The sequence below is a fragment of the Cygnus atratus genome, chromosome Z (assembly GCF_013377495.2).
Source record: "Cygnus atratus isolate AKBS03 ecotype Queensland, Australia chromosome Z, CAtr_DNAZoo_HiC_assembly, whole genome shotgun sequence".
Classification (NCBI taxonomy): Eukaryota; Metazoa; Chordata; class Aves; order Anseriformes; family Anatidae; genus Cygnus; species Cygnus atratus.
The window spans coordinates 45,066,624-45,092,083 of NC_066396.1; the positions used below are offsets into that span (position 1 = coordinate 45,066,624).

At 37.2% G+C, this 25,460-nt stretch overlaps 1 protein-coding gene across 5 annotated transcripts in view; it reads left to right on the forward strand.

Annotated features, from left to right (window-relative positions):
* Positions 1-25,460, forward strand: part of ERCC6L2 (ERCC excision repair 6 like 2) — a 183,878-nt gene that overhangs the window by 137,887 nt on the left and 20,531 nt on the right. For 3 of the 5 annotated variants that reach the window (XR_007709247.1, XM_035565238.1, XM_035565239.2), the window contains exons 5-14: positions 1,387-1,548; positions 3,005-3,212; positions 4,616-4,756; positions 6,282-6,395; positions 7,695-7,814; positions 14,310-14,381; positions 15,557-15,702; positions 21,897-21,992; positions 23,361-23,460; positions 24,426-24,578. Coding sequence is in view for 4 of the 5 variants with exons in the window: in XM_035565238.1 (XP_035421131.1) it covers positions 1,387-1,548; positions 3,005-3,212; positions 4,616-4,756; positions 6,282-6,395; positions 7,695-7,814; positions 14,310-14,381; positions 15,557-15,702; positions 21,897-21,992; positions 23,361-23,460; positions 24,426-24,578 (1,312 nt within the window). In the remaining variant the exon portion in view is untranslated. Of the gene's footprint in view, positions 1-1,386; positions 1,549-3,004; positions 3,213-4,615; positions 4,757-6,281; positions 6,396-7,694; positions 7,815-14,309; positions 14,382-15,556; positions 15,703-21,896; positions 21,993-23,360; positions 23,461-24,425; positions 24,585-25,460 lie in introns of those variants that run through there. The other 2 variants (XM_050716228.1, XM_050716227.1) reach the window with 2 other exon arrangements.

A 25,460-nucleotide genomic window follows, 5' to 3' on the forward strand; every position in this document is an offset into this window, starting at 1 on the left:
GTCTTTCTGAGGAATTCTTCACACTTGGAGATTGAATAGCCAATGGCCAGGAAGTAGGTGCATGTGCACAGCCCATGTCAGCACAGCAGTTCCCACGTGTGAATAAATACATTGCTTTAGTGTATGGATTTACCAAACCATTTCTGCAGAGCATGTGAGTAGATGGGCTTGATATTCTTTTGACACTGAGAAGTGTCATGCTTAGCTAGAATGATGGATTGGCCTCAGGCTGGTTTTAAGTAATTATTACTAAGGATGGCTTGACAAGATTTTGTTCTCAAATGCTCTAGTTGACTTTCAAGCTTTTGTAATAAATAGGTCAGCTGTGAAAGCTCTTCATAGCTAATTTCATATCCTTGAAGTTAGCCAAGTTTTAGATTGGGTATATAGAAGTTCTGTAAAGAGAAAGAAAGAATACATAGACTCTGTTCTTCATGTAAATTAAGTTATTAGCAGACTTTAGGAATGTAAGAAACTTGGATATGAGTATTTAGTGGGCATCAAAAATGTTACAAGATAATTTTCACAGTAGTCACATAAAATGCATAAGACCTGCTCAGGAAAAAGGTTTTATATAAATGTGTCTGCTTCATCTTTTTGCTGCTTCAAATAACAAAGAATTTGTTTGAAATATTCATTCATATATATAAAGCAATCTTATAAAATTATTAAATTTCTTCCTAGGGACTTGATGATTTGAAATTTATATCACAGTATACAGTTCATTTTGCCTCCAAATTTTATACTTGAACTGGTTGCAAACTATCATTCAGTCCCTGCTTCTGCAGTTATATGCCTCTTGGTCTCAAAATCCTGAAATTCTAAGACACCTCTGCCATATTGGTTTTGTATGGATATTGAAGTTGCGCGATGCTTTCATTTAGGAAACTGCAGTTAGAAATGCTTTGAGCCTATTTCTAGTTACAGTGGATAGTTTTTTGGGGAGGAAAAAATGAGGCATACCTATGTTAATCATGGCTCAGAAGTTCACAGTAAGAGATTTATTCAATTTTTTCTAAATCTTAATGAGTGGAATTAGTGCTGGTAAGATGTGCTGATTGGTAGTGCTGGCGAGATGTGCTGTAGTCGATTGCTTCGGAGATGGAAAGCTTTCTTCACAGAAAACGTTTGATAAGAGTTGACATTGGTTCATCTGTTTGTCTAAGCATTTTAGCTGTTATACTTAACTATGGCAACTGAATTTACTAAACAAACAGAATATGAGGAAACTGCTTTGTATAACACAATGTAAAATACAAAAAACTACATATTTTTAGGCTATAATTATCAGGGGTATGTGTGTGACTGATGTCAACTTTTATGTGTATGTGGACTGATGGGATACGTAGTTTCAGTTAAGACAGTATTTCTTCTGCTCTTCTGCAGTGTAGAGTGGTCTGCTGTCATAGTGGATGAAGCGCATAGAATCAAGAATCCAAAAGCTCAAATAACTCAAACCATGAAGTCCTTAAAATGCAGTGTTCGCATAGGCCTTACTGGAACCATTCTTCAAAACAATATGAAGGAACTTTGGTGTGTTATGGACTGGTAAATATCTTTTTTTTTTATGGTAAAACACCTGTATATCTTAATTATGCAGTGAGATTGGGATAGAGCTGGATTTGGACTCGTCTCTGACAAGACAAGAAAATACAGCGTATTTGTGAGAATGTAAATGTTTTTCCATATATGAATTTGAAGTAAACTCTTGCTAGATCCACTTGTAATATGTATTTTGCAGGAATTTAATAGATTTGGAGTTCCTCTTAACCTTCCTTAGTTTAGTGGGTGATGAGGCACTGGAACAGGTTGCCCAGAGAGGTTGTGGATGCCCCGTCCCTGGAGGTATTCAAGGTCAGGTTAGATGAGGCCCTGAGCAACCTGATCTAGTGGGTGGCATCCCTGCCTATGGCAAGAAGGTTGGAACTAGATGGTCTTTGAGGTCCCTTCCAATCCAAGTCATTCTATGATTCATTCTATTCTATGATTCCTTCTTTGAGGAATTTGGGAAGCATTTAGTTTTTTTTTTTTCCCCTTCATTTATCTTTCTTTTCTAAGGACACTCTTTTTTTGCTCTTCTCCCTTCCACACAGTAGGTTGAGAAAGATTACACAGCTTTGAATGACATCATGCCTTTGTTTTGTCCAATATGTGCAGGTCATTCTGACATACTTGGAAGTTGGAAGTAATAATATTTTGCTGCTTTTCAAAATGAACAAGCGCAAATTTTACAATGCAGCGGTCTTGTCCAAGGAAACTTCTGAGGGAGAGGTGGAAATCCTAGATATAAATCCAAACATAGAAGCTTTACTGGGGATACTTTACAAAGGCAGAACAAAGGAAACGTTCTTCAAGTTTAAGGAAATCCAGGCTGAAGTGAAATGTCAGGAAAGAAATTCTTTAACGCTAAGCTTAGTGTTGCATCTGGTCCATTAAAACGATGCTGATGTTGTTGATGAGTTGTTCCAATATATAGCGTTGCCAGTGATTACTAAACTCATGTTCCTGTTGGGTTTCTTGAAATTTTATTCAGTAAATTGTAGTATCTGTGTAGTCTGTTTTTAATAAGAACAGTAAAAATTGAAAATGTGACAGTCTAGCTTCCTATTTAAGCTCTTAAACAGGAGCAGCCTTGGAGTTTGGAGTTTCTGTATGCTTGTGACTAGGTCTGCTGAGCTGTAGATTTCTGGAGACGGCATGCCTTTTCCTAAGGGGAACGTCTTTAAAATTTGAGGATCACAATAATAAAGAAAAAAATGGAATGTTTGGAAGTAGTGTATGTTTCTATTTATATACACCACTTGTATTCATTTCCTTACTGGTTGCTAATTTAACATCTCTTGCTGTTAGCCAAAAACAATTTATGGTATGCTTTTGTAATCAGTGGAAAGGGATAGGCAGTCTTGGTGTAAAGAAAACGCTGCTATTCCTTCAAGACCAACCCCCTGCCCCACTCTTTTTTTCCCTACTTTTTTCTTTTTCTTTTTTTTTTTTTTTTTAACAGGGCTGTACCAGGACTTTTGGGTAATAGAATGCATTTCAAGAAGAAATTTTCTGATCCAGTGGAGCATGGTCAGAGGCACACTGCAACTAAAAGAGAGCTAGCAACAGGTCGTAAGGCCATGGCGAAGCTAGCAAGAAAAATGTCTGGCTGGTTTCTGAGACGTACTAAAGCGCTTATCAGTGATCAATTGCCAAAAAAGGAAGACAGAGTAAGAGTGCCTGTACATTTCAAATACAATGCTAATGAATATCTCTCTTCTTTACTATTTTCTCTCTTTTGTCATGCCTCTAATAGTTCGTGGTTTTCTTTTGGAGTTATGAATATAAGAAGAATCCAGAGCCTTGAAAGAAATGCACATGCAGTAGTGTGCTTTGTTCACATAATTACTATGATTGCATGTTGAAATGGAGTTAATCAAGCATGAAAATGCTCAGCTAGACTTCTGACTAGTGATTTACACATCTATTTTGTGTGCACTTCTGTGCTTACCTTTGCAAACCCAATGCAATGTGTGTAAATCTCTTGAAATTTGATGTAGGACTTCTGAATTCGCAACTTGATACATTGTATGTAGAACAGCTTGCTTTTAGTCTTTTTTAACTCTCATTGTCAATCATTAAGTAGAAGAAAAATTCCCAGACTAAATGATTAATAGGTCTGTAATCCTGTTCATCTAGTGCTATTGCAAACATCATATAAACAATAATAATACTTTATAGCTAAGAGTTCTAATTAATTCTTATTAGATATATTTCCTTCTAAGTAGATGAATACATTAATTTGAAAATATTTTTGTTTTCAAAATTTGGTATTTGTTCTTCATCCTTAGATTATAATAATAATGTCTAAGCTGTCTTCTAAAGGAAAGATTAACACAAATGTCAGTCAGTTGCCTTTCTAAATCTAGCAGGTTTTATTCTTTTCATTCTCTTGTTAATGTGAGTATATGTTCAAGTTACTGCTGTATTATTATAGCTCAGCATGTTGCTGTTGCTTTGTGGGTGGCCTGGGTTAAGGAATGATCTTGGGATTTCTGTCTCCTGCTGGTTAAGACTAAAGATGTCATGGAGATGCCACCCATGGTCTCTGAGAGGAGGGATAAGAATTTTGGCCATAGCACTGTGTAGATCCTTGCCTTCTCAGTGCTTATTCTGTTTGTGCTGCCTGTGGTGTTGCCCTACAAACAGCTAGTGCCTAAGAAGAGGAAAGGGCAAATTAAGCAACTGGCAAAGCACAGGGGAATCCTTAATTATGATTACACATTTCTCTCTCTCACTCTTCCCTCCTCTTACCCTTCCACGAAAGCCATACTGAAAGGTTTATAGAAGCCTAACTGCAAGTTATTATAGCTTGACATTAATATTCTTTGTAGAATTTTGGGAGGGGATAAAACAATTTTATGCACCTTTTGGATACTGTTTCATACTACTTTTGTGTCAAAATGCGGATGTTTTTTTCATTTGGGATAGAATAAATTCCTGTAACTATTTGAGCAAATATATTACTGTTTTCTACTTGCAGTGTTCTGTGCTTTATGTCTTTTGATGCAATGCTCTTTGCTTTTATTGTTTGCTGCATGTAATTGTATTTTTGGGGTTTTCTCTTTGGCAGATGGTGTACTGTTCCCTGACAGAATTCCAGAAAGCAATATACCAGGCTGTGCTGGAGACAGAGGATGTAAGCTTAGTATTAAGAGCAGGAGAGCCATGTAGCTGCAACAGCGGCCGTAAAAGGAAGCACTGTTGTTACAAAGTAAGAATTTGCACTGTCTGAATTTTAGAACATAAGACTTCCAGATTTGAGCAGTAGTTGAATTTTCTCAATAGGCTCCCTGCTGAAAGCGAGTAGATTGAAGTGGCTGTCTGGCCGTCAGTTTGGGAAATCCGACTAGAAACATTGGAGATTTCATCATGGTAAAATTAGGGCTTTGCTAACTGCCTTAATAAGCAGTTAGCTGCTCTGCAGGTAGTCATTATTAATACAGTAAATTTGGGATGCGTTGTATTAAGTACGTCTGTGATACAGTTGACATTGGAAAGGGTAATACATTGGGATGTTCAATATGTGTCAAGTATGTTGCTACCATGCACCTTAACTGGTCAGTGCAGAAGATGCAAATTAGAGACAACCTGGACCCAGCAGATTGTCTGGGCTTTGACTGTGTCATGACTGCAGTTAGGTCATGTCTTTCTTTGCCACTATACATGTGCTTTGATTTATCTTACTGAAGGGAGAACTGTGACAACAGCCATCTTACAATGCAAGCAGAATGTTGTTCACTAGGAACAGCTCTGCAGATTCCTTCCTTCTTCTTTAATGTTGATTAATCCAGCTTTGTGTTCGTTTTCTCTGTATCTCTTAGTAGACTCAGGTTAAGGAAGTATTTTAAACACCTAGAAGTATATATCTCACACTTGCTTTTCCCTGTTTTACTTCTGGCCTATTTAGGTTCTTGTGTATTGGGTTTTTGTTTTTTGTTTGTTTCCCATCCCAGTAATGTAGTTTATTTAGTCTTCTGCATCTTTATTTAAAAACAATGTCAGCCCATTGAAGTATGCCATGAATACTGCCATTAGCTCTTTGCAAGCTCTTGTTTATTGTGATGTTTTATAGAAAAAAGTAAAATGCTGTAGAATGTGATTGACAGAGGGCATTAGACAGGTCTGGGGATACTTGAGAGGTCTTACAGACTGTCTTATTCCAAAGTTAACAATGAAATTTAGTAACCTGAGCAGGGAAGGGAAAACTAGTATTGGTCAAAACAGCCAACCATAATCAGAAAAATACCTGCTGCTGTTGCTGCTGCATTGTAGAACGTTTCAAGTTGTTTGAATTATGTTACTTGAGTTGTTTGTGAAACCTTATAAATTTTTGCAGTAAAATAAGCAGTTGTAGGGTAAGAAGTCATTCAAACAACTCTACTTTGATTTACATTTACATCAGTTGTAAGGTTACTGTTGTTTTGCCTACCATGGAATTCTTGGTTATATTAATTTCTGCAGATATCATGCTATCTGAAGTATTTAGCAAAGAGTGAACATAGTTGTTTTTTTTTCTTTTTGAGACGATGTTTTCAATTGAAAGGACCACAAAGCTAGGAAGAAAAACATGCTGCATTTTTCTTAGAAATACAGCATGCATCAGTTTGGAATCAATTTTAGCGCTATGCAGAATTGCTAATGCATTGAGCCTTGTTAGAATGGTATTTTAGCTTTTCTTATTTTCAGGAGTATTTGGTTGCATCAGTCGTTGTTTCTTGTTTGTTTGTTTCTTGTAGGCCAATGCTTATGGTGAAACAATTAAGTCACTGCGCTTCAGCTACCTGACAATCCTACAGAAAGTTGCAAATCATGCTGCACTGCTGCAGACAGACAACACTAGCAAGCAGCAGGTTAGTTTCAGAAGTTTTAAACAGGTGAACTTGTGGAAAATGGGGTGAAAACTTTTGAATAAAAATTTCTGCTGTCTTCTTTCTCCGTCTTAACTAACTGTAATTCAGATATTTTGCAAAATTCTCTTTCCATTCAGTAACTTAGAATGCAGCCATTATTCAGTAGAGATGGCACACAATGGAATGTTTATTTAATTGATGATTATCTGGAAACAGGGTCTATATTAAAATTGAAGAACTCTTGGAGAAAGAGTCATTTTAGTGATTTCTCATAAATGCAACAGAAATAGCATTATTAGAAATGTTTACGAAGTGTTTACTATTATAAGCGTTTACTTATCTTTGTGCAAATAACACATTCTAATTGCTTATTTATGTTTTTCTCTAGAATTTTATTTTCAGAGATGAGTTTCTGTAAATAATATGAGAAATGTTTTGGCAGACCAAGGGGAGAACAGTATCAGTTTCTCTTGTTACAATGGCAAGTAACCACAAAAGGCAGAGGTTTTTAAAAAATACTTCTGGTGCACCTTAATATCCCAAAATGATCAAAGGTATCAGGGATGTTATCACTTCCTCTCAGAAACCACAAAGGAAAGGAAATGAGAAAGTCCTAGCAAATTTTGGCAAGTTTGTTCTATCGAAAAAGTTTTGTTTTTTAGGAAGTGTTACTGTTAGTGCCCAGGGCCGTATGTAGTTAATACGCACGTGTTTTTTTTGTGTTGTATATGTAGTTTTTGCTGTAAAAACATTTCATAGTGATTCTTAGTTGACAGATGAGATATTTTCTGATCCTCTGGAAAAAGAGACGTAACATGTGTGATCTATCCAAATTTTAGCAGTAGAGTTTTATTTGGCTTTTGAGCAGTTCAATTGCAATTCCCGTACTGTTTTCTTTTATATCAATGGGACTGTAGAAATGCAATTACAGTAACAGAGACAGGAGAAGTTCTGGTACACAACTATCGGGTCATGCAAACACCAAGTGAAGAGTTCTTTAAACTGAGTCCTGTTGCAGTCTCTGCCCCAGAGAAGAAATCTTCACCATCTCACTCTAGCAACTGGATTGCTTCCTTTCACATTAGGACCTTCTGTCTTTTTTAAAATGAAGCAAACCAAAACACCCAGGAGATGAGTGATTCAATACTTCTATACCAAACTGAATAAAAATACATAACTCTTTCTGGTAGAGTTGCTTCAGCAGATTGTTTCAGCCTCTTTGACTCCTTTCATGGCTTACTGTTAGCTAGTGCAGCTGTGATTTTTAATGCCTATTCAAACTCCCTGCTTTTCTTTCAGGAAGCACATATCAAACGGGTGTGCAGCGAGGTCTTTTCCAGTTTTCCAGATTTCGTGCGGTTAAGCAAAGATGCAGCCTTTGAAACAATTTCTGATCCAAAGTACAGTGGAAAAATGAAGGTAAACCTACTCTTTAGAGGAAAAATAAGTATTGGTAATAATAGATCTGTCATAGTGTATGGGTGTAAGAAAATGTATACTTAATGTTTTTTATCTTACTTATTCTGTTTATGGTGGTGGTGCCACTGCAGAGATCACTTGTCTTGGATCAGGGTTGCATCATACAAAGACTAGAAAAGAGTAATTTGTGATGCTAAGACTGATACCTTAAAATACTTGCTTCGCATATTTAGTGATGGGCACTGAAATGACCCTGACACTCAAGAATGAGAATCTGGGGTTATGACAGGTGGTTCTATGAAACCAACAACTTGGTGCCAGTCAGGAATACTTAGGAAAGAGAAATAGAGCAAAAGTAAATTATTATGAATTGAATGACTTATGCCTCCTTTAGTATTTTGGCTATCTCCAGTCCCTTCTCTCAAAAAAAATGCGTTAGACCTTGAAAAGGTTCAGAGCAGGGTTGCAAAGGTGGTCAATCCTAATGGGTGGAAGGAACCAAGTGGGCTGGGACTCTCCAGCCTGGAAAAAATTCCAAATGATAGAGTTCTACACAACCAGGAGTGGTATGGAATTAGTGAAGATGTACTGAGCACTTATTGTCTTTTCTAATCCTTGAGGCATCAAATGAAGCTCATAGGAGCCAGCCTAAAGGTGATCAAAATAAACATCTTAAGTGTAAACCTGTAAAACTCCTCATTTCAGGAACTGTGAGTTTTCCTGGTTGGTTATAGAGAGGAACAGGACGAATAACTGAAAAAGGTGTTTAATGTAGTTAATTAAAAAGAAAACTATACCTGGTTTAGGAGTATTTCTGAGACGACGGTAACTGGAGAATAAGCTATTCAGAGTGAGGTATGCTGTATATTTGCTTTCTTTGTAAACCAGGATGTTTATAACTGCTGGCTGGGGCTGGAGGGAGGCAGAAGCAAGGTCACATTTTTTTAGCAGTGATGATTACTATCACTATATTGATTTGTTGTTATGCAAGCAACATCTTTCTGTTATTACATACATGAGAGAGGCCTGTATATGACAGGCAATATAAAGTTAATTATCTCATGAAAGTTAACTTTCTTGTGAGCTTGATACTGTTGAGATGTCAGGCTGAATGTTTACTTTGAGATCTAGGAGATCCACTTGGTTAGAAAAATTGTTCTCTATGCCATCAGTACAGAAGTGAAGATTTGATTTACTTTTTTGGATAGATCACCCCCAACATAAGTATGAAATGAGGAAAAACAATGATTAAAAATATTGGGTATGGCGATTTAGTGAGTAGTCTAATGCTGATCTTTACTCTGTCTCGCTAGAGACTTTCCTCCCTACTATATTATGCTTTTTATTTCATTTTTGACCTTTTAGCATGTAATCAGTCCATACAGATCAATCTTCATATATTTCGAGGTAAACAGACTGTGGATAAATGCAAAAAAAAAAAAAAAAAAAAAGGCATGTTCACAAGGAGGGCACTGGTATGGAGAACTTCAGTTTTAAGAAAATGCAGTTTATATTAAGTATTTATGGAAAACTAGATTTTAAAAGCTGTCTTTTGCTTTTGAAACATTTATTTTGAAAAATGTTTTTTCAGTGTTTTTGGTAGATGAGAGGTAAGTGCAATATAAAATGCTGTAGAAAAGTAAGAAGTTTTGAAGTGTTTTTCACAGATCATTTTATTACCCTATGACCTTTAAAAAAAAAAAAAGTCAGCTTAGACTCTTTGTAGTAGTTGTAGACATTGTATTAGTAGTAGGCAAAAGTGTAAAGCAGTGTGGGCCTTTCTTTCCTCCAACATAAGAAACTATAATTATAGAATCATAGAATTATCTGAGTTCGGTGGGACCTACAAAGATTGTCAAGTCCGGTTTCTGGGTCCCCAAAGGATCACCCCCCAAAAAAAATCAGACCATGTGTCTGAGAGCATTGTCCAAATGTTTCTTGAACTCTGGCAGGCTCGGTGCTGTGACCACTGACCTGGGGAGCCTGTTCGAGTGACCAACTACCCTCTCAGTGAAGAGCCTGTTTCTATGTCTGTCTTGAATTGTGGCACCCAAAACTGCACACAGTACCTCAAGGTGAGGCCGCACCAGCACAGAGTAGAGCAGGACAATCGTGTCCCTGACCAGCTAACAGTGCCATGCCTGATGCACCCCAGGGTATGGTTGGCCCTCCTGCATGCCAGGGCACACTGCTGGCTCATGTTCAGCTTGCTGTCAACCAAAACCCCCAGATCCCTTTCCGTGGGGCTGCCCTCCAGCCTCTCATCCCCCAGCCTGTACGTACACCTAAGGTTGCAGCTTGCCAGGTGCAAGCACTTCCAGCAAACACATCTGGCACTTGCTCTTGTTAATCTTCATATTATTGGTGATAGCCCAGCTCTCTAACTTGTCCAGATCTCTCTGCAAGGCCTCACGCCCTCGATAGAGTCAACAGCTCCACCCAATTTGATGTTGTCTGTAAACTTGCTCAAAAAACCTTCAGGTCCTTTATCCAAATCATTATGAAAACATTGAAGGCACTGGTCCTAAAATGGAGCCCTGGAGAACCCTGCTAGTGACAGGTTGTCAGCCTGATGTAACCCTATTTACAAGAACTCTCTGGGCCCAACCCGTGAACCAATTGTTCACCAATTTTATTATGCTTTTATCTAACTGCATTCTGGTCGTTTTGTCCAGAAGGATGTCCATTTTGTCTCTCAGAGGACAGACAGTGTCGAAAGCCAAACTGAAATCCGGAAAGATTACATTGACTGACTTCCTTTGGTCAACTAGCTGAGTGATCTTGTCATAGAAAGAAATTAAGTTTGTTAGACATAACTTCCCCTAGTGAACCCATGTAGGCTCTGACGAATGACTGTGTTGTCCTTCAGGTGTTTTTCAGTAACTCCCAGAACAATCTTCTCCATAATTTTACCAGGCTCTGAAGTGACACTGACGTAAGATCTTTTGATCTATTATTGCAAGGGGTTCTTGCATGTTTATTTTGTTTTTTACTTTATGAATTATAAAATGGAGGCATTTTCAAATGCTGCATTTATGACAGCCAAGTAGATTTATAGTATGGTTTTGCATTGTTGATGACCTCGGGTTTCGTGTTTATGATGCTTCATTTGGAAATCTGTAGCACCTGTTTCGGTGTATTGCAAACTGTATAGAATTTATCTTAGAATTACCATTTGTTACTTCAGGAAATATGTCTGAATATTCTGAAGAATATGATGGTACCTCAGTGCCTGGAAAGAGAAGTTTTATGTTGTGGGCCAAGTAGCCATTTTTGAAAAACAAGGTTTTTTGAGACCATTGAATTTTACTTCAGAATAATTGTACTGCCAAAAATTGGTCCATGTGTATCTGGTACTGGGGGTGAACACCCCAGGGATGGTGACTCCACCACCTCCCTGGGCAACCCGTTCCAATGCGTGACTGCTCTTTCTGAGAAGAAATGTCTCCTCATTTCCAACCTGAACCTCCCCTGGCCCAACTTGAGGCCATTCCCTCTGGTCCTATCACTGGTTATCTGTGAGAAGAGGCCGACCCCCAGCTCCCCACACCTTCCTTTCAGGTAGTTGAAGAGAGCAAAGAGGTCTGCCCTGAGCCTCCTCTTCCCCAGACGAAACACCCCCAGTTCCCTCAGCAGCTCCTTACAGGACTTGTGTTCCAGGCCCTTCACCAGCTTTGGAGCCCTTCTCTGGATACATTCCAGGGCCTCGATGTCCTTCTTGTACTGAGGGGCCCAAATACTGCTGCTGATTGCACTGGAGGTTTGTTTTCTGAGACACGACTGTCTATCCTGATTTTTTTTAAAAGCAGAAGCTGTTTGAGATTTTTATTTTAGATTCTCTGAGCAGAGTCATTTTGAGGATATTTCATTTAGAAGGACCTCTTACTGTCAGAAAGTGCAGGGAGGAGAGTCATCAGATATTAGAGCTTGAAAACTATGTATTTTTAATGTGCTTATTGAGAAATAGAATATTTACTAATTACAGTAAAACATCGTTAATAGCCTTGTGCCACTGTAGTAGCTTTAATTTTCTGTTCTGTAGATACATTATAGAAATTAATTGAAATGCTATCATAACTTTCATCTGGTAGCATAGACATAGTAGGTATTATTTAGTTCTTTTAATTAAAATTTAATATGTACTTCCCAGAAATTTTGGCACAGGTGATTCATCTTCTGCAGTTGAGCATATTTGCACAGGAAAAGCTTTTGGCACTTACTTTAAATTTATTCCAGCGAGAAAGGGAAAAAGACATGGATTCTTCAATGAAGCGCAAAACAGTTACAACTGATAGCAAAGTAATTGTAGCTGTTTTGCAGAGGTGAATTTCATGCCTAGATATTTAAGCTGAAATAGTTGAATATGTGAGAATGGAAGTAAAAGGGGTGTGCTGCCTTGTTTGGAAACCACTATTTTTCCATCATGAAGTAAAAAAAAAAAAAAAAAAAAAAAAAAAAAAAGACTTGGGAACTACAGACCATAAGAACAAATTACACTTTTACTTCTGAAAAGCAAAGATTGCAAATTGCAGTTTCTCCCTCCATACAAAAGCATCAGGAACTGTTTGGAAAAAGTACGGTAAATGAAAGGAGAAGTAGTTTTAAAGCCTGCAGTAATCCTCAAGGCTATCTTGTCTGATAATTTCTATAGTTTTGCTAAAATTCTGTCTAAGATAGCCCATTGCACTTTAAAAGCATATAGTCTATTAAATGTCAAAGCAGTTGAAATGGCACTTCTTTAAAGATACACATATATATTTCCAAAGGCATCCATTTGTGGAGTTTTGGAATACTGTTCTTAATATGAAACCCTTAAATTAATCCTATATAGTTATTTCTATTTAACGTATTGTCATTATTTTAGTAGGAATATGGAAGTCTGTGGGGAGTACCTTGCAAATAATAGTGACTTCCACTACTGAATATAAACGTAACCCAAATACACATTGTTTTGAAGGCTTAAAAATCCTATAATCTAGTATGGACACATATATGTAAGAATTCTCGGATGCGATAGGCAAAATTTCATCAAACAACTCACAATGTGTAGTGATGTAAATTCACATGAACTGTTACAAAAATGCTTTACTTTTGTTTTGGAACGATCAGTTATTATTTTTCATGAACAAATATTCACTTTTTCAGGCTACCAGATTTCAGAATAATACTGTGATGTGCAAGCATAGAATTTATTTCTCTTTGGTGCAAAATCATTCATTACTTTTCAGTGTTCTTTATGATCTAGAATAGCTAAAAACCCAATGGACATGACATTGATCCAATTTATTTAAACAAACTGGGCGGATTTGTTTTTATGTTCTCCCATAGGAAATTATTTGACCTATACTTTACTCTGATAATAACAGAAGTACAGTAACCAAATTCCTTCTGCTTTAAAAGCATGTCACTGTTGTTTTTTTTTTAATTTAGCTAAACAGAATGGATTTAACTCTTGCTCAATTACCTGATGTGATTTTTTTTTCCCAATAAAATAAATCCAGTTTTATATTTTTATTTTTGCCTGGTTTAATTGTAAAACATCTTGTTCTACGTTGTTTTCACTTGTAATGTGCTGGCTAATATATACAAATGGGTTTATAAGTGGTGTAGAATGGCTGTTTTATATTTTAGATATTGTCCAGAACTGTAAAATTAATATAAACACTCCTCATTATTTGCTAGTCAAAGATTTGTTAGGCTTTTAGTGAAATTAGAGTCAATTAAAAGTTTAAGTATTTATCACTAGGAGAAGAAAACAAAGCACAAGTTTTTAAATATTTATTGCCCAGTGGGAGAAAACTACAGACACGGTGTAAAAAATTCCTCTTTCCCCTTTGTGTATTGCTTCTACGCAGTACTCTGGAGCTGCCACTGCCAGATGTGGACATGCTTCTTTTGAAAATAACAGTATCACTGTTATACACACGGCTCTAGATTATTTGCTTCCCCACCAGAAGAACATTGTGTGTGGGCGGATTATTGGCATTTCAAGGTCTGTGCATAGTCTGGGAAGCTGGATCCTACTGTAAACAGAGCAACAGACAAGAGTGGGAGCAGGGAGGGGCGTATGTCTCACTGCTTATTTTAAGAAGACAAGTTCCAAGAAGTTCTGAACTCAGATGTAGTACAGAAAACTTAAACAGGCCTTCCTGTTTTCAGGGGAATTCTGCACATTTGTTAAAAGCAAGAATTCGCGACCTGACCTAGCGTGCATGAGATAAGTAACGTTTTGTTGCAGTCTATGCACTGATACAAATAGCTTCTGAATTTACCTGTTAATGGTATGATTACCTTGGAGATCACTGGAAAATGAATACATTCAGTATCTCTGTTACCTTTGAAATTTTTGTTATGTTAGGTTAAAATTATTTTGTTATGCCTCTGTTTGGCTTTGCAAACAATTAGTATAGCATGTTTAAAGTCTGAAAACACAAGTGTGTGTGAGATGACCTGTAGATGAAATCTCTTCACTTGTGTTCTGTGGTTCCTTTGTAGGTTCTTCAGCAGCTTTTAAATCACTTTAGAAAAAACAAGGACAAAGTTCTTCTTTTCTCCTTTTCCACAAAGGTGAGCTCCTTATGATTTTTATTGATTAACCACAGCAGTAAGTTCTGATGTGTAAAGCAGTAAGGACATAAACAGCAGTCAACCACCTTTTTTTCTCTCTGTGCTGTGCTAAATGATGATAGAGGAGGACAGCAGACAGTACTTCAGAAGCACGTTGAAACCTTATGTTATCTCGTGATAAAAATGATGATTGCAAAATAGATGTAAGACTCTGTTTACTTCCTTACAGCTTTTTAGATTTGTTTTAGTACTTGAGGTATGTTTGGCTCATACTGAATTCAGCTGGTGCATCTTGAGTTAGAGCAGCAGCACTGCAAAATATGACTGAAGTATCATACAACTGTTGTGTTAGCACTGCAAAGTATTTAAATTTCCTCTTTTGCTGGCTTTTGACCATCAGCAGTACTCAAATTTCAGCTTTGAGACTGAAACACCAAACCAGTTGTTTTAAGCTTAAGGCTGTTTAATTGGAGCTAGAGTGGTATTTGCACTTTGCTTTTAGAGACTTGCTCTACAATTTTCTTGTCAGGAAATAGTGAGTTTCTTGAAGTGGTGCAATCTATAACATTGGTTTCTTTAAACATTTGTATTGATAGCACTAAAAAAGGCATTATAATACTGTGAATGACAATTCAGAGTCTTAAATATTTTATCACTTTGTGGCTGTAAGGAAGACTGCAGGTTAACATTTAGGTGTTTAAGCTGTGGTTCAGTGCTCAGGACCAGTCTGCTGGTTACTGCAATTTCCGTTACTCCATGCCTCTAAACTCTGACTGCATACTAGCCTGTTTCTCTGTGTTGGCTGTGGTGCAAATTTACCATACCGAAAGTCACATTAACTTGCTAAGATGGAAGGACACTGTTTTAAGTTGCATAGCAGCTTATTGAGGTGAACTGACTCAACATCATGTAGAGGTGGGATGGACAGACAGGGTTGGAGTACGAGGCCCTAGCAGACCAATATTAATCACCTTAGAGTGCTATAGAATCACAGCTATAGAAATTCAAGGGCTTTGATACCAAAATGGGGAAGATTTGCTCTAATTTTTGGTTCTTTGCCTATAAGAAATATTCAAGAAAGATGGCACTAGTGATTACATGTAATTGAAAAGATACCAATGAGTACTTGATCTTTTTTCTTCCCCTCCTCTCCCCTTCCCCCCCCCCCCCCCCAGTTGCTAGATGTGCTGGAGCAGTACTGTATGGCGTCTGGGCTAGATTACCGAAGACTTGATGGAAATACAAAATCAGAAGATAGGATGAGAATTGTAAGAGAGTTCAACAAAATTCAAGAAATTAACATATGCCTTGTATCTACAATGTAAGAGGATTTAACTTCTTGTGGTTTTGTTTCACTCAGATGTTCTACTGCGTAAAAAATAGGTTGTTCTAGATTTTGCTGTATGATCTTGTGAGGGATAACTTTTTGGAGAGAGCAAAGTATGTTTGTTGGCAAACATGGACTAACTGCTGTGGACTCAGGCTTTGTAAAATTTCTAGAGGCTTCCGCCCTCCCCATCTCTTCTGTTTTTGAGGGCTCCTAAGATCTGAAGAAAGGAGATCCTCTGAATTACAGCTTCAAATTTCCAGTTCCTGTAGGAGTGAGGAAACAGTTATTGACATAACATCATTATTTACCAAAAGCTTTTGATGTATTGTAGACAGACTCCATTTCTTGCACATTAGTAATAGAACTAGCAAGTGGGTATAAACACATGTGGTGCTTTCACCCTGAAGGCTAGCTAAACACTACAATACTCTGAGTCCCCCTGCTCAAAACAGCAAGGGGGAAAAATTTGCTGAGAAAAGGCTTATGGGTTGAGATAGACAGTTTAATTCATTAAAGGACTAATAATATTAGGGGAAAAAAAGTAGTAAAGGTTGCACACATGTAAAAGGAGATAATTATTCTCTACTTCCCATCAGCAAGCAAAGTTTGGCCATGTCTTGGGAAGCAAGGCCTCAATATGCATAACAGTTGCACAGGAAGGCACTTGCTTACATAATGAAAGCCTCCCTGTTCTCTTTTCCCCTTCCCACCTTTTATTGCTGAGTGTGACGTCATACGGTATGGAATATCCCTTTGGTTGGTTTAGGTCAGCTGCCCTGGTGATGTCCCCTCCTCACTTTTTGCCCACCCCCCAGCCTGCTGGCTCTGGGGGTGTTAGAGGAAGTCCTGATGCTGTGCCAGCATTGCTCAGCAGTAGAAACAACACTGGTGTGATACCACTGCTGTTCTAGCTACTCGTGCAGAGCACAGCACTGTATGGGCTGCTGCAGGGAAGGTTAACTCTCCATCCCAGCCAGAATTTTTTTTGTGTTTTTTTTGTGTGTGTGTCTTTGTTTTTTTGTTTGTTTTTGTTTGTTTGTTTTGGACATAGAGCACTTTGTTCAACTAAAATTAATGAAAATATGGTGAGGATTATTTGATTCATTTATTTCTCTGGTTACCTCTGTGTTTCATCTTACTTGAAATTTGTTAACAGGCAAGGATATAAAAGGAACAAAGAGGAACTTAAATTTCCCTGCCCAGAGAGAAAACAAGTAAAACTCCATGAAATGTGCAAACATACTTTTTTCTGTACCGTCACTTTGGCCCTTTGCTAAAAGCATATGTGTTGGAGTTAAATAGAAGGGTCCGTACTAACTCTGTTTAATTAGAAGTCAGATATCATCTTAAAAAACATTGCAAACACGTGTCAGAACTGTCTTTGGATACCTTCTGGTGCGTGAGTGCGGGCTTCTGAGGAGATTTGTGGTGCTGGTCATGTGCCTTTGCTTGTAACTGCAGATTTTGGCCATCAGCTTCCCCTAAGACCTTCAGGAGTCCCTGGTCTTTGTCCCTAAAGACAGTAGGGTGTTACTGTATCTGTAGCATAAGAAGACTCACTGGTCTGTGCGTATAAGTAGTTTAGTTTTGTAGCTATAACCTTTTCAGTCCTCTTCTATTAATTTACACAGAAACAATTCTGAAGGTTAGGTGAATAGAGGTGGACCTTCTCTTCTCTTATTGAGCTTGTGAATACTGAGGTAGGTGAGCTATGTATGCCTACTAGTGGTGATTGAGAGTCACATCTGGATAACACTGGTTTTAGTGTTTCTCAACTTAGTGAGTACATGGAAGGAACAATCGATGGAATTGCAGTCAATATAACCTATCTTTACTAAGTTAAACAGGAGGTGCAGTTCTTAGTGTAAATCACCACAGAAGACAAAAAGTGATCTTTTTGCTTGATTGATATATAGTACTGGAAGCAGCCTAAGTTTTGTAGTCCTTTGGAAATCAGAAAATTATTTATCTCTGTTCTACCGTACAAGAGGTTTTCCTTTTACTCAGATTTTTCAAACATTAGGGCTTTATATTATTGTCTTATTTCTAACTACATAGTAAGTTGACACAAGTTGACAGAATTGGGTCATGCTCTTCTGTTGATACTGTATTGCAAAGTTTTTGGCTGACTGTTCCCTGTAGTCAATTTGTATGTGTTCTGTCCCATTGCTCAAAGAGACAAATGTTGTTTTTCACCAAAAATACTTATGCATTCTTTTGGCTGTAAAAATGTGTTCTGCAAAGGATGAATTCCCAGCATAGTGATTTTGAGTCTGCCATTTTATTTGACTGACACAATTAACAACTTTAAACAGGAAGTACCAATCAATAAATTAGTGAGTTACAGCGCGGACAGTGGTGGTGACTTCACTGTTAAACATACAGTGTTCCTGTTTTTCATTAGTGTTCCATTTTTCATTCAAGCAAAATGGCCTTTTCGCCAGCAGTTGTCTCTGTATAGCCCATAGATGTTTGAAAATTCAAATTTTAATTGGTTTATGTCTTTTTGAGAAATGGAGCCTTAAACAGTAAAGTTAAAAACTGAAGTTGTATCCCTATAGTTTGACCTCAGGTCTTGCATTTAATGTTGGTACCAAACACAGTAACATAACTATTCATAATGTTTGTAAACTCTGTATGTTGAAAGAAAATATGGTTGAGTTCATCAGAGCTTGTAAATTCCATCAGGCCAGTAGATACAGATCATGAATTTCATCCTTGATCTTTATGGAAAAATAGGTGCAGATCTGTTGGAACTTCTAGGGTTCATGAAGTAAAATTTGTTTTGGAGTACTTCAGTTCTGCACTGGTGTTGCTGGGAGATCACATGATTATTTGGAAGAACAGAATGGTATTTTTCACAGAATCATCCAGGTTGGAAGAGACCTCCAAGATCACCTAGTCCAACCTCTGACCTAACACTAACAAGTCCTCCACTAAACCATATCAGTAAGCTCTACATCTAAAAGTCTTTTAAAGACCTCCAGGGATGGTGACTCAACCACCTCCCTGGGCAGCCCATTCCAATGCCTAACAACCCTTTTGGTAAAGAAGCTCTTCCTAATATAAAACCTAAACCTCCCCTGGCACAACTTTAGCCCATTCCCCCTCGTCCTGTCACCAGGCACGTGGGAGAACAGACCAACCCCCACCTCTCTACAGCCTCCTTTAAGGTACCTGTAGAGAGTGATAAGGTTGCCCCTGAGGCTCCTCTTCTCCAGACTGAACAAGCCCAGCTCCCTCAGCCACTCCTCATAAGACTTGTTCTCCAGACCCCTCACCAGCTTGGTCGCCCTTCTCTGGACTCTCTCAAGCACCTCCATGCCCTTCTTGTAGCGAGGGGCCCAAAACTGAACACAGTACTCGAGGTGCGGCCTCACCAGAGCCGAGTACAGGGGGACAATCGCTTCCCTAGCCCTGCTGGCCACACTGCTTCTTATACAAGCCAGGATGCTGTTGGCCTTCTTGGCCACCTGAGTGTTTAGAAGTATTTAAATACTTGCTGGAGTTTCTAACTTGATAGAATGTGAGAGCTTAGAACTGCATTGGTGCTGCTTAGCCTGAAGAGGGGAAACTGCCTACAGACAATACTGAAGTCGTGGTGAGGCTCTATCACAATTTTCTGGAAGAAATAAGAACACCAAGTCTTTGCACCTTAACAGCTAAGTCACCTTTTTCTGGGTTTTCCATACTAGTCCTTACTTATAATTACTCTGAAGGAATTAATTTAATGATAACCTATTCCTCCTTCTCTTTTTTGTTATAGAGAGAGATTTGCTTAGATGATGATGATGGGTACAGAAATTTGTAGATAGTTTCTACCGTGAGTAGGTACAGTATACATTTCCATTTTGCCTGCGGTGTTCAGAATTACTGCCCATTACTGGACTGTTCATTGCTTTAGACCTGATTACAGGGCTTCATTTAACTTCACAACTACTGCAAATAATGTTATGTGCATTTAATCACACTGAAAGAACTCTCATCCACAAGATTTCACTGAAACAGAACTTGTAAGCTATAAAAGGCATACCTCAGTAAATAGAACTAAGTAGTCACAGCTTTCATGGAAACTTTCCTAATGCAATAGTGTTTTGTAACTTTTGAACATTGTGGTATTAAGTTGTCAGGATATTAAAAAAAAACAAGCAGTGTGCCGTCTTAAATAAAATGATCTTTTGAAAACAGTTGTTTGCAATAGAAATGTTATAAGGCCCTTAATAAGGGGCTTTTCATTCAAGTCATATTATACTAATTTGCATGGACCATCTTGCAGTAGTATGACTTAAACAGCTGATCAAAATGATACTTAAAATGGAGGATATTTTTTACAATGCACAAACTAACTACTGCATTCATTCTGTCCATGAAGGATATAGGAGACATTGTTTTTCTGTTCTGGAGTATCTGAATTTTTGTGACATGCCTAAAATTACTGAAAGGTAAAGTCTTTATAAAGCTAAGTATCCTGTTTAGTTATTTTTTTGCGGTTAGTCCATTTTACTTGCACTAAGGCTTTTCACTGAGAATATTTCAGTTCCAACTACTGCATTTTTTTACAAGAAAGCATTTGGAAAAATGTGTTGACTTATGCATCAGTCTGACTGCATGGTTGTCTTGGTAAGAGGAGAGTATGAATTCTGCCCTCAGTAAAAAGAAATACACCAAAATTCAAAAATACAGTAAGTTATTCTGAAAAACACAAAGATTTTTATTCAACATTTCAAACGTTGAGAATGCTCATCTTCCAGAAACCTCCATTAATATTGGCAGATTTTTACATCCTCAACCTTTCCAGGTTTTATTAACACTACACCACACTACACCTGGTAGGAAGAGACCACAACTGTATTTACATTAGAAGCATATTCCATGTAAACCAGAAGGTGGTCGGGTTCTGTAAGCTTTTGGTTTCTGTTTCCATTTGTTCACTTCCCTGTAAACTTTATCTTTCCCACTGCTTTAAACAAGCAGAATATAAAGTAATCTGTTAAACAGTTGTTTGGTAAATTAAATTGAGTAGACTCTTTTAAGTTTTGCAGTAAGTCTTTGAGAAAATCCCATTTTCAAATTACTGCTGCCTATGACAATGTAAACAATTGTTCTAGTACTTAAATGCTATTATTTACGATGTAGTTATATAGAGAAGTTTTTGTCTTTTTTTGTAGGAACATTAGTTGAGACAGTGGAAAAGAATTTTCAGTATATGCTTGTTTTGCATTTGGATGAGAAGTTGTATTTTGCTCACTGTGGTTCCTATCAATTGATGCAGCTATGCACATTTCAAATTCAAGTAACTGAGTGGTTTTGCTGGATTCAGCCAGGGCATTAAGTAGTTACCTCAGGTTAAATGTATATTCTAATTCTCTGCTGGATTGCAGGCTTTACCTGTAATCGTGCCACAGCTGTTAAATAATTATGGTGATTTAACTGTTACCGCTGCAACTCTTTTCCCCAACAGTAGAAAATTTTTTTACAAGGACTTTTTTTTTCCCATGTAATGACCCCTATGAGTACTGCTCATACACAGATGTGTGGCTAGCTGTATTTTTAGCAGTTGTCTTAAATACTGTACAAATAGTCTGGTGACAGTTGTTCATTCTTCTAGATGCAACTTACCCTAGATTTTGACCGTTTCAATGCAAGAAGCATAGCACTATTGTCAAGACCATGTACTGGGACTAGAGGAAATAAAATTCAATGCAGACACTTGAGTCCCTCTTTACTTAAGCTATTCTTCTCCTGTTTCTGTCATGGTTCTATAATATTAATTGCCAAATATATGGTTATGAATTACAGTATACTCCTTGGGGGAACTGGGCTGCATAGCTCTCAGCGTGCATGAAGAAGTCAGGACTCCTACTGTAGTGAAGGTCACAGCAGTTGATTGTGACTGAATGGGTCATACAGTTCGTAGTCATCTTGCTACTTAAGTGAGGAGACCGCGTCTCACAGCAGTGGTTATTTAAGTGCTTGGTGGCAATCAGTTCGACATTAACACAAAGCTGTCAACACAGCATTAACACAAAGCCATACCCCAATTTCCAGTATCTCTGTTGTGTTGTTTTAATGAGTCAAGGAAGATTCATGCTTATATGGACCTAATACATTGGGGGGAAAAAAAAGTGTTGTTCTTGCTATCACATAATTCTGCTGGTTTTGTTTGTTTTGTTTTATGTTTTTAGGGCTGGTGGACTGGGTCTTAATTTTGTGGGTGCAAATGTTGTTATACTGTTTGATCCGACGTGGAACCCAGCAAATGATCTTCAGGCTATTGACAGGTATATTCTCAAAATGCATAACTTGATCTATGTTGTACTCTTTTGTTTTGGTTGTGTAATCTAATTGTCCAACTATAGTTTTCCTAAGGGAAGAAATTTTTTACATAGTCTGGCTTATCTGTAAGACAGTAAGAAATGTCTGGTTAAATTATTTTTTTTAGGTTTGATGTTCTTGTTTTTAATCCTTATTTTGTATCTTATTTAATATCTTAATCTTGTATTTTATTTTCCATTTTATTTTTGTGGCACTGTTACAGTTGGCTCATAAAAAAAATGTCATAGTTATTGTAACTCGTTGTTATCTCTAAAAACAAGTGCTTGGGTAGAGCCGGATGGCATTTTTCCTGTGTTTGTCAGGGCAAAGTACATTGTCATTGACCCTAGTTCAAGTGATGTTTTGAATTCCAGAATCCTTTAAGAAAAACATTTATGTTCTTTTCTACCACACCCTTGTGGAGATTAGTCTTTTACCAGCACTCGCTTCCATGATAGTATTCATTTGTGGAATATCTCTAGGAATCTTGGTTTGTCTTTCCAGGCTCTTTGACCACAGGATGTTCCCTAGGAGTTCAGGACAAACATTTGAATAGTGGAAGTAAAGAACACTGGAAGCCTTAAAAATTCAGTAGATATGTGTATTTTCATGAGGAGAAACAAACTTATTTTTGTTGTCCCATCCAATTATGTAATTCTGCTTTCAGAGTCTTTCTGATATCTAAGAGGTGTTTATGTGCACCTGTCCTACAGAAATACATATATCAGAAATACATGTTGTTGAAAGGGACCATCTTTAAAAGAGTCTTCATAAGATCACATTTCTATAAATTGGTTCAGCGTCTCATGAACTTTACACGTTGAATTTTCTGAATATAATCTGTTAGAAATCTCAGAATTTGCCATTTAGATAGTCCACTGCCTGTTCGTTAATTGTTTTTATGATGTGGTAACTTGCAAAGTGCTTTATAAAGTTAAGAAAGAACAGACTGGCTCAAGTAATCCATGATCTAACTCATGTATAACGCAAATACAAGAATATCTTGTGCAAGAGCAGATGCAGAGAGAGAGGAAAAAGACCCTGAAAAAACATAGTGGAAGTGTTTTTTAGAGAAATGGGAGACAAGCCTTGTGATACAAAGAGATAAAAGTTTTTGCAGCTGGATGGGCCTGAGAAGAAATGTGGAAAACTAAGGATAAATGAAAAGGGAATTAAATACTGAGAGAGTTTGGAAAAATTGAAAAGTAACTCATAAATGATTTAGAGTATTCCCATTTTGTTGGAATGGTGATTTTTATTTCACTGCCCTACAAGCTTGCTTTATTCTTTAATGATTTAAAAAAATGTTTTTTAATAAGTCACTTTCTTTGCAGAGCTTACAGGATTGGTCAATGCAAGGATGTTAAAGTGTTTAGACTGATATCCTTGGGAACTGTGGAGGAGATGATGTACTTACGTCAAGTTTATAAGCAGGTAAAGTTCACAAAGTATTTTAAGTCAAGAGGGTTTTATAGGTGTTTCAGTTTTCATTTAGTTGTCTGACCTAGCCATGTGTCTGATGCAAATAAAATTGAAATCTAATGTACAGAAACTCAAATTATATATGTATCCTAAAGTATACTTTTGTAAATACCGTGCATAATTCAAGAATGATGTAAACTGTGCCTTTGGTTGCTAAAGTTAAACTGTAATTTGGTTGTATAATTACTGGCCTACATAATTTAAGAGACATGCTGTCTAGGAAAATGGCTATTCAGTGCTAGAACTAGAAGTGAGTAGAGCTCAAGTACTACCAACAGCTTAGAGACAGATACAAAAAGTATTACATCTCTGGTACCCATAAAACCATAGTTTTGACATTTTTTCTTAAAGTCAAATACACTGATTATTCCAAGGACTGCAAATTTTTCAATATTTGTATGAAACTAAATCTCCCTGACTTCAAGAATTCTTGAATTCTGCCTGAGAAACTATTTACTTATAGGTTTTTGTTCCATGTGGAAGGCTTTTTAGTTTCTTCTGTTTAAGCTACTTTGGAAGAGTACATAGTAATTAAAATATTCAGAGATCAATAGAGTTAATCTTGTCTGTATTTAGTGTTTACTAAGTAAGTATACAATGCCAAAGGCTATGTAAAAAATAAGTAGTCAAGATACAGAGGGGTGTCAGTAGTTCTTATAGTAGGTATCTGATACTAGATAACAATGAAGTAAAAGATTTGAAATATGTGTATTCATTTATTCAGTAAAACCAAGCAGGTTCATACTATACCACAGTCTATTATACCACCATCTGCCAGGGAAATTAAAGCAAAATATTCTCCTTTAGGAATTTCTGCCTTCTCTAACTAAAGCTGTGTATATAACGTAGATGCCAGGAAATTCTGACATGTTGTTGGAGCAAACACTTCTGAAATCTCTTGTGTTGTTCTGTTTTAGCAACTACACTGCGCAGTGGTTGGAAGTGAAAATGCCAAGCGGTATTTTGAGGCAGTGCAAGGATCAAAGGAACATCAGGGAGAGCTTTTCGGGATCCATAACCTTTTCAAACTTAGGACTCATGGGTCTTGTCTTACTAAAGAAATCCTGGAGGTGTGACGTCTTTCCCTTTCACTTTTGGTTATTAGTTTTATATTTTTCCTTTCTCATGAGATATTTTGTCATAATTTTGAATGGAAGCACTTTAAAAAACAGAATGGTGAAACTTAACCATGTATCTTGGTAGTACCTTAAATGAAATAGGCCTGCCAATTTCTCAGCAGAATATAAGCTAGAAAAATTTCCTTAAATCAAAAAAGGGGGAAAAATTGGATTTTAATTTGCAAAAGTTTGCTAATATATTTCTCTTCTTAATAAAAATGCAGTTAACTTAATTTTGCGATACTTTCGCGTGCTTTCAACTTCACACACAGTTAAGTTTTATGTATCAGTAGCTCACAGTGAGATTTTAAGCTACAATTCCTTTTGTGAAATATTTTGATCATCATAGTAGTCTTTGTATAGTACATGTGGAGATGGCAAAAACTGTTTAATAAAATTTGCTTAAGGCTGTTCTTTCTCGATGTTACAGGATGGAGTTGTACAACTGAGGTTTCATATTCTGTAGGCTATTGTCCCAGTTCCAAAAAGTGTAGTGCAAAATTGTTAAGTATATGCAGTACATATTCCTTTTCTACTGTGCATGTTGGTTGCAATTATTTTGCATCTTAGAATTTTATTCTAGGCTTCTTTCTGTCCTTCCCTTTATGTTGTCATTTTGCCTAAGAGCAGGCTGGGGAGAAGCTGGGATATTTGTGATGTGCTATAGCAGTATAAATGTACCATGGCCAAAAGAGTAACACAAAGATGTAAATACATGTACTTTGGGGATATTTAGCTCAAAACTTCTCTAAATTAAATGTAAATTTAAATATGGCATGTAATATGAACATTGTAGCAAGTATTCTGCTGGGGGGGGGGGGGAAGAAGGTGTAA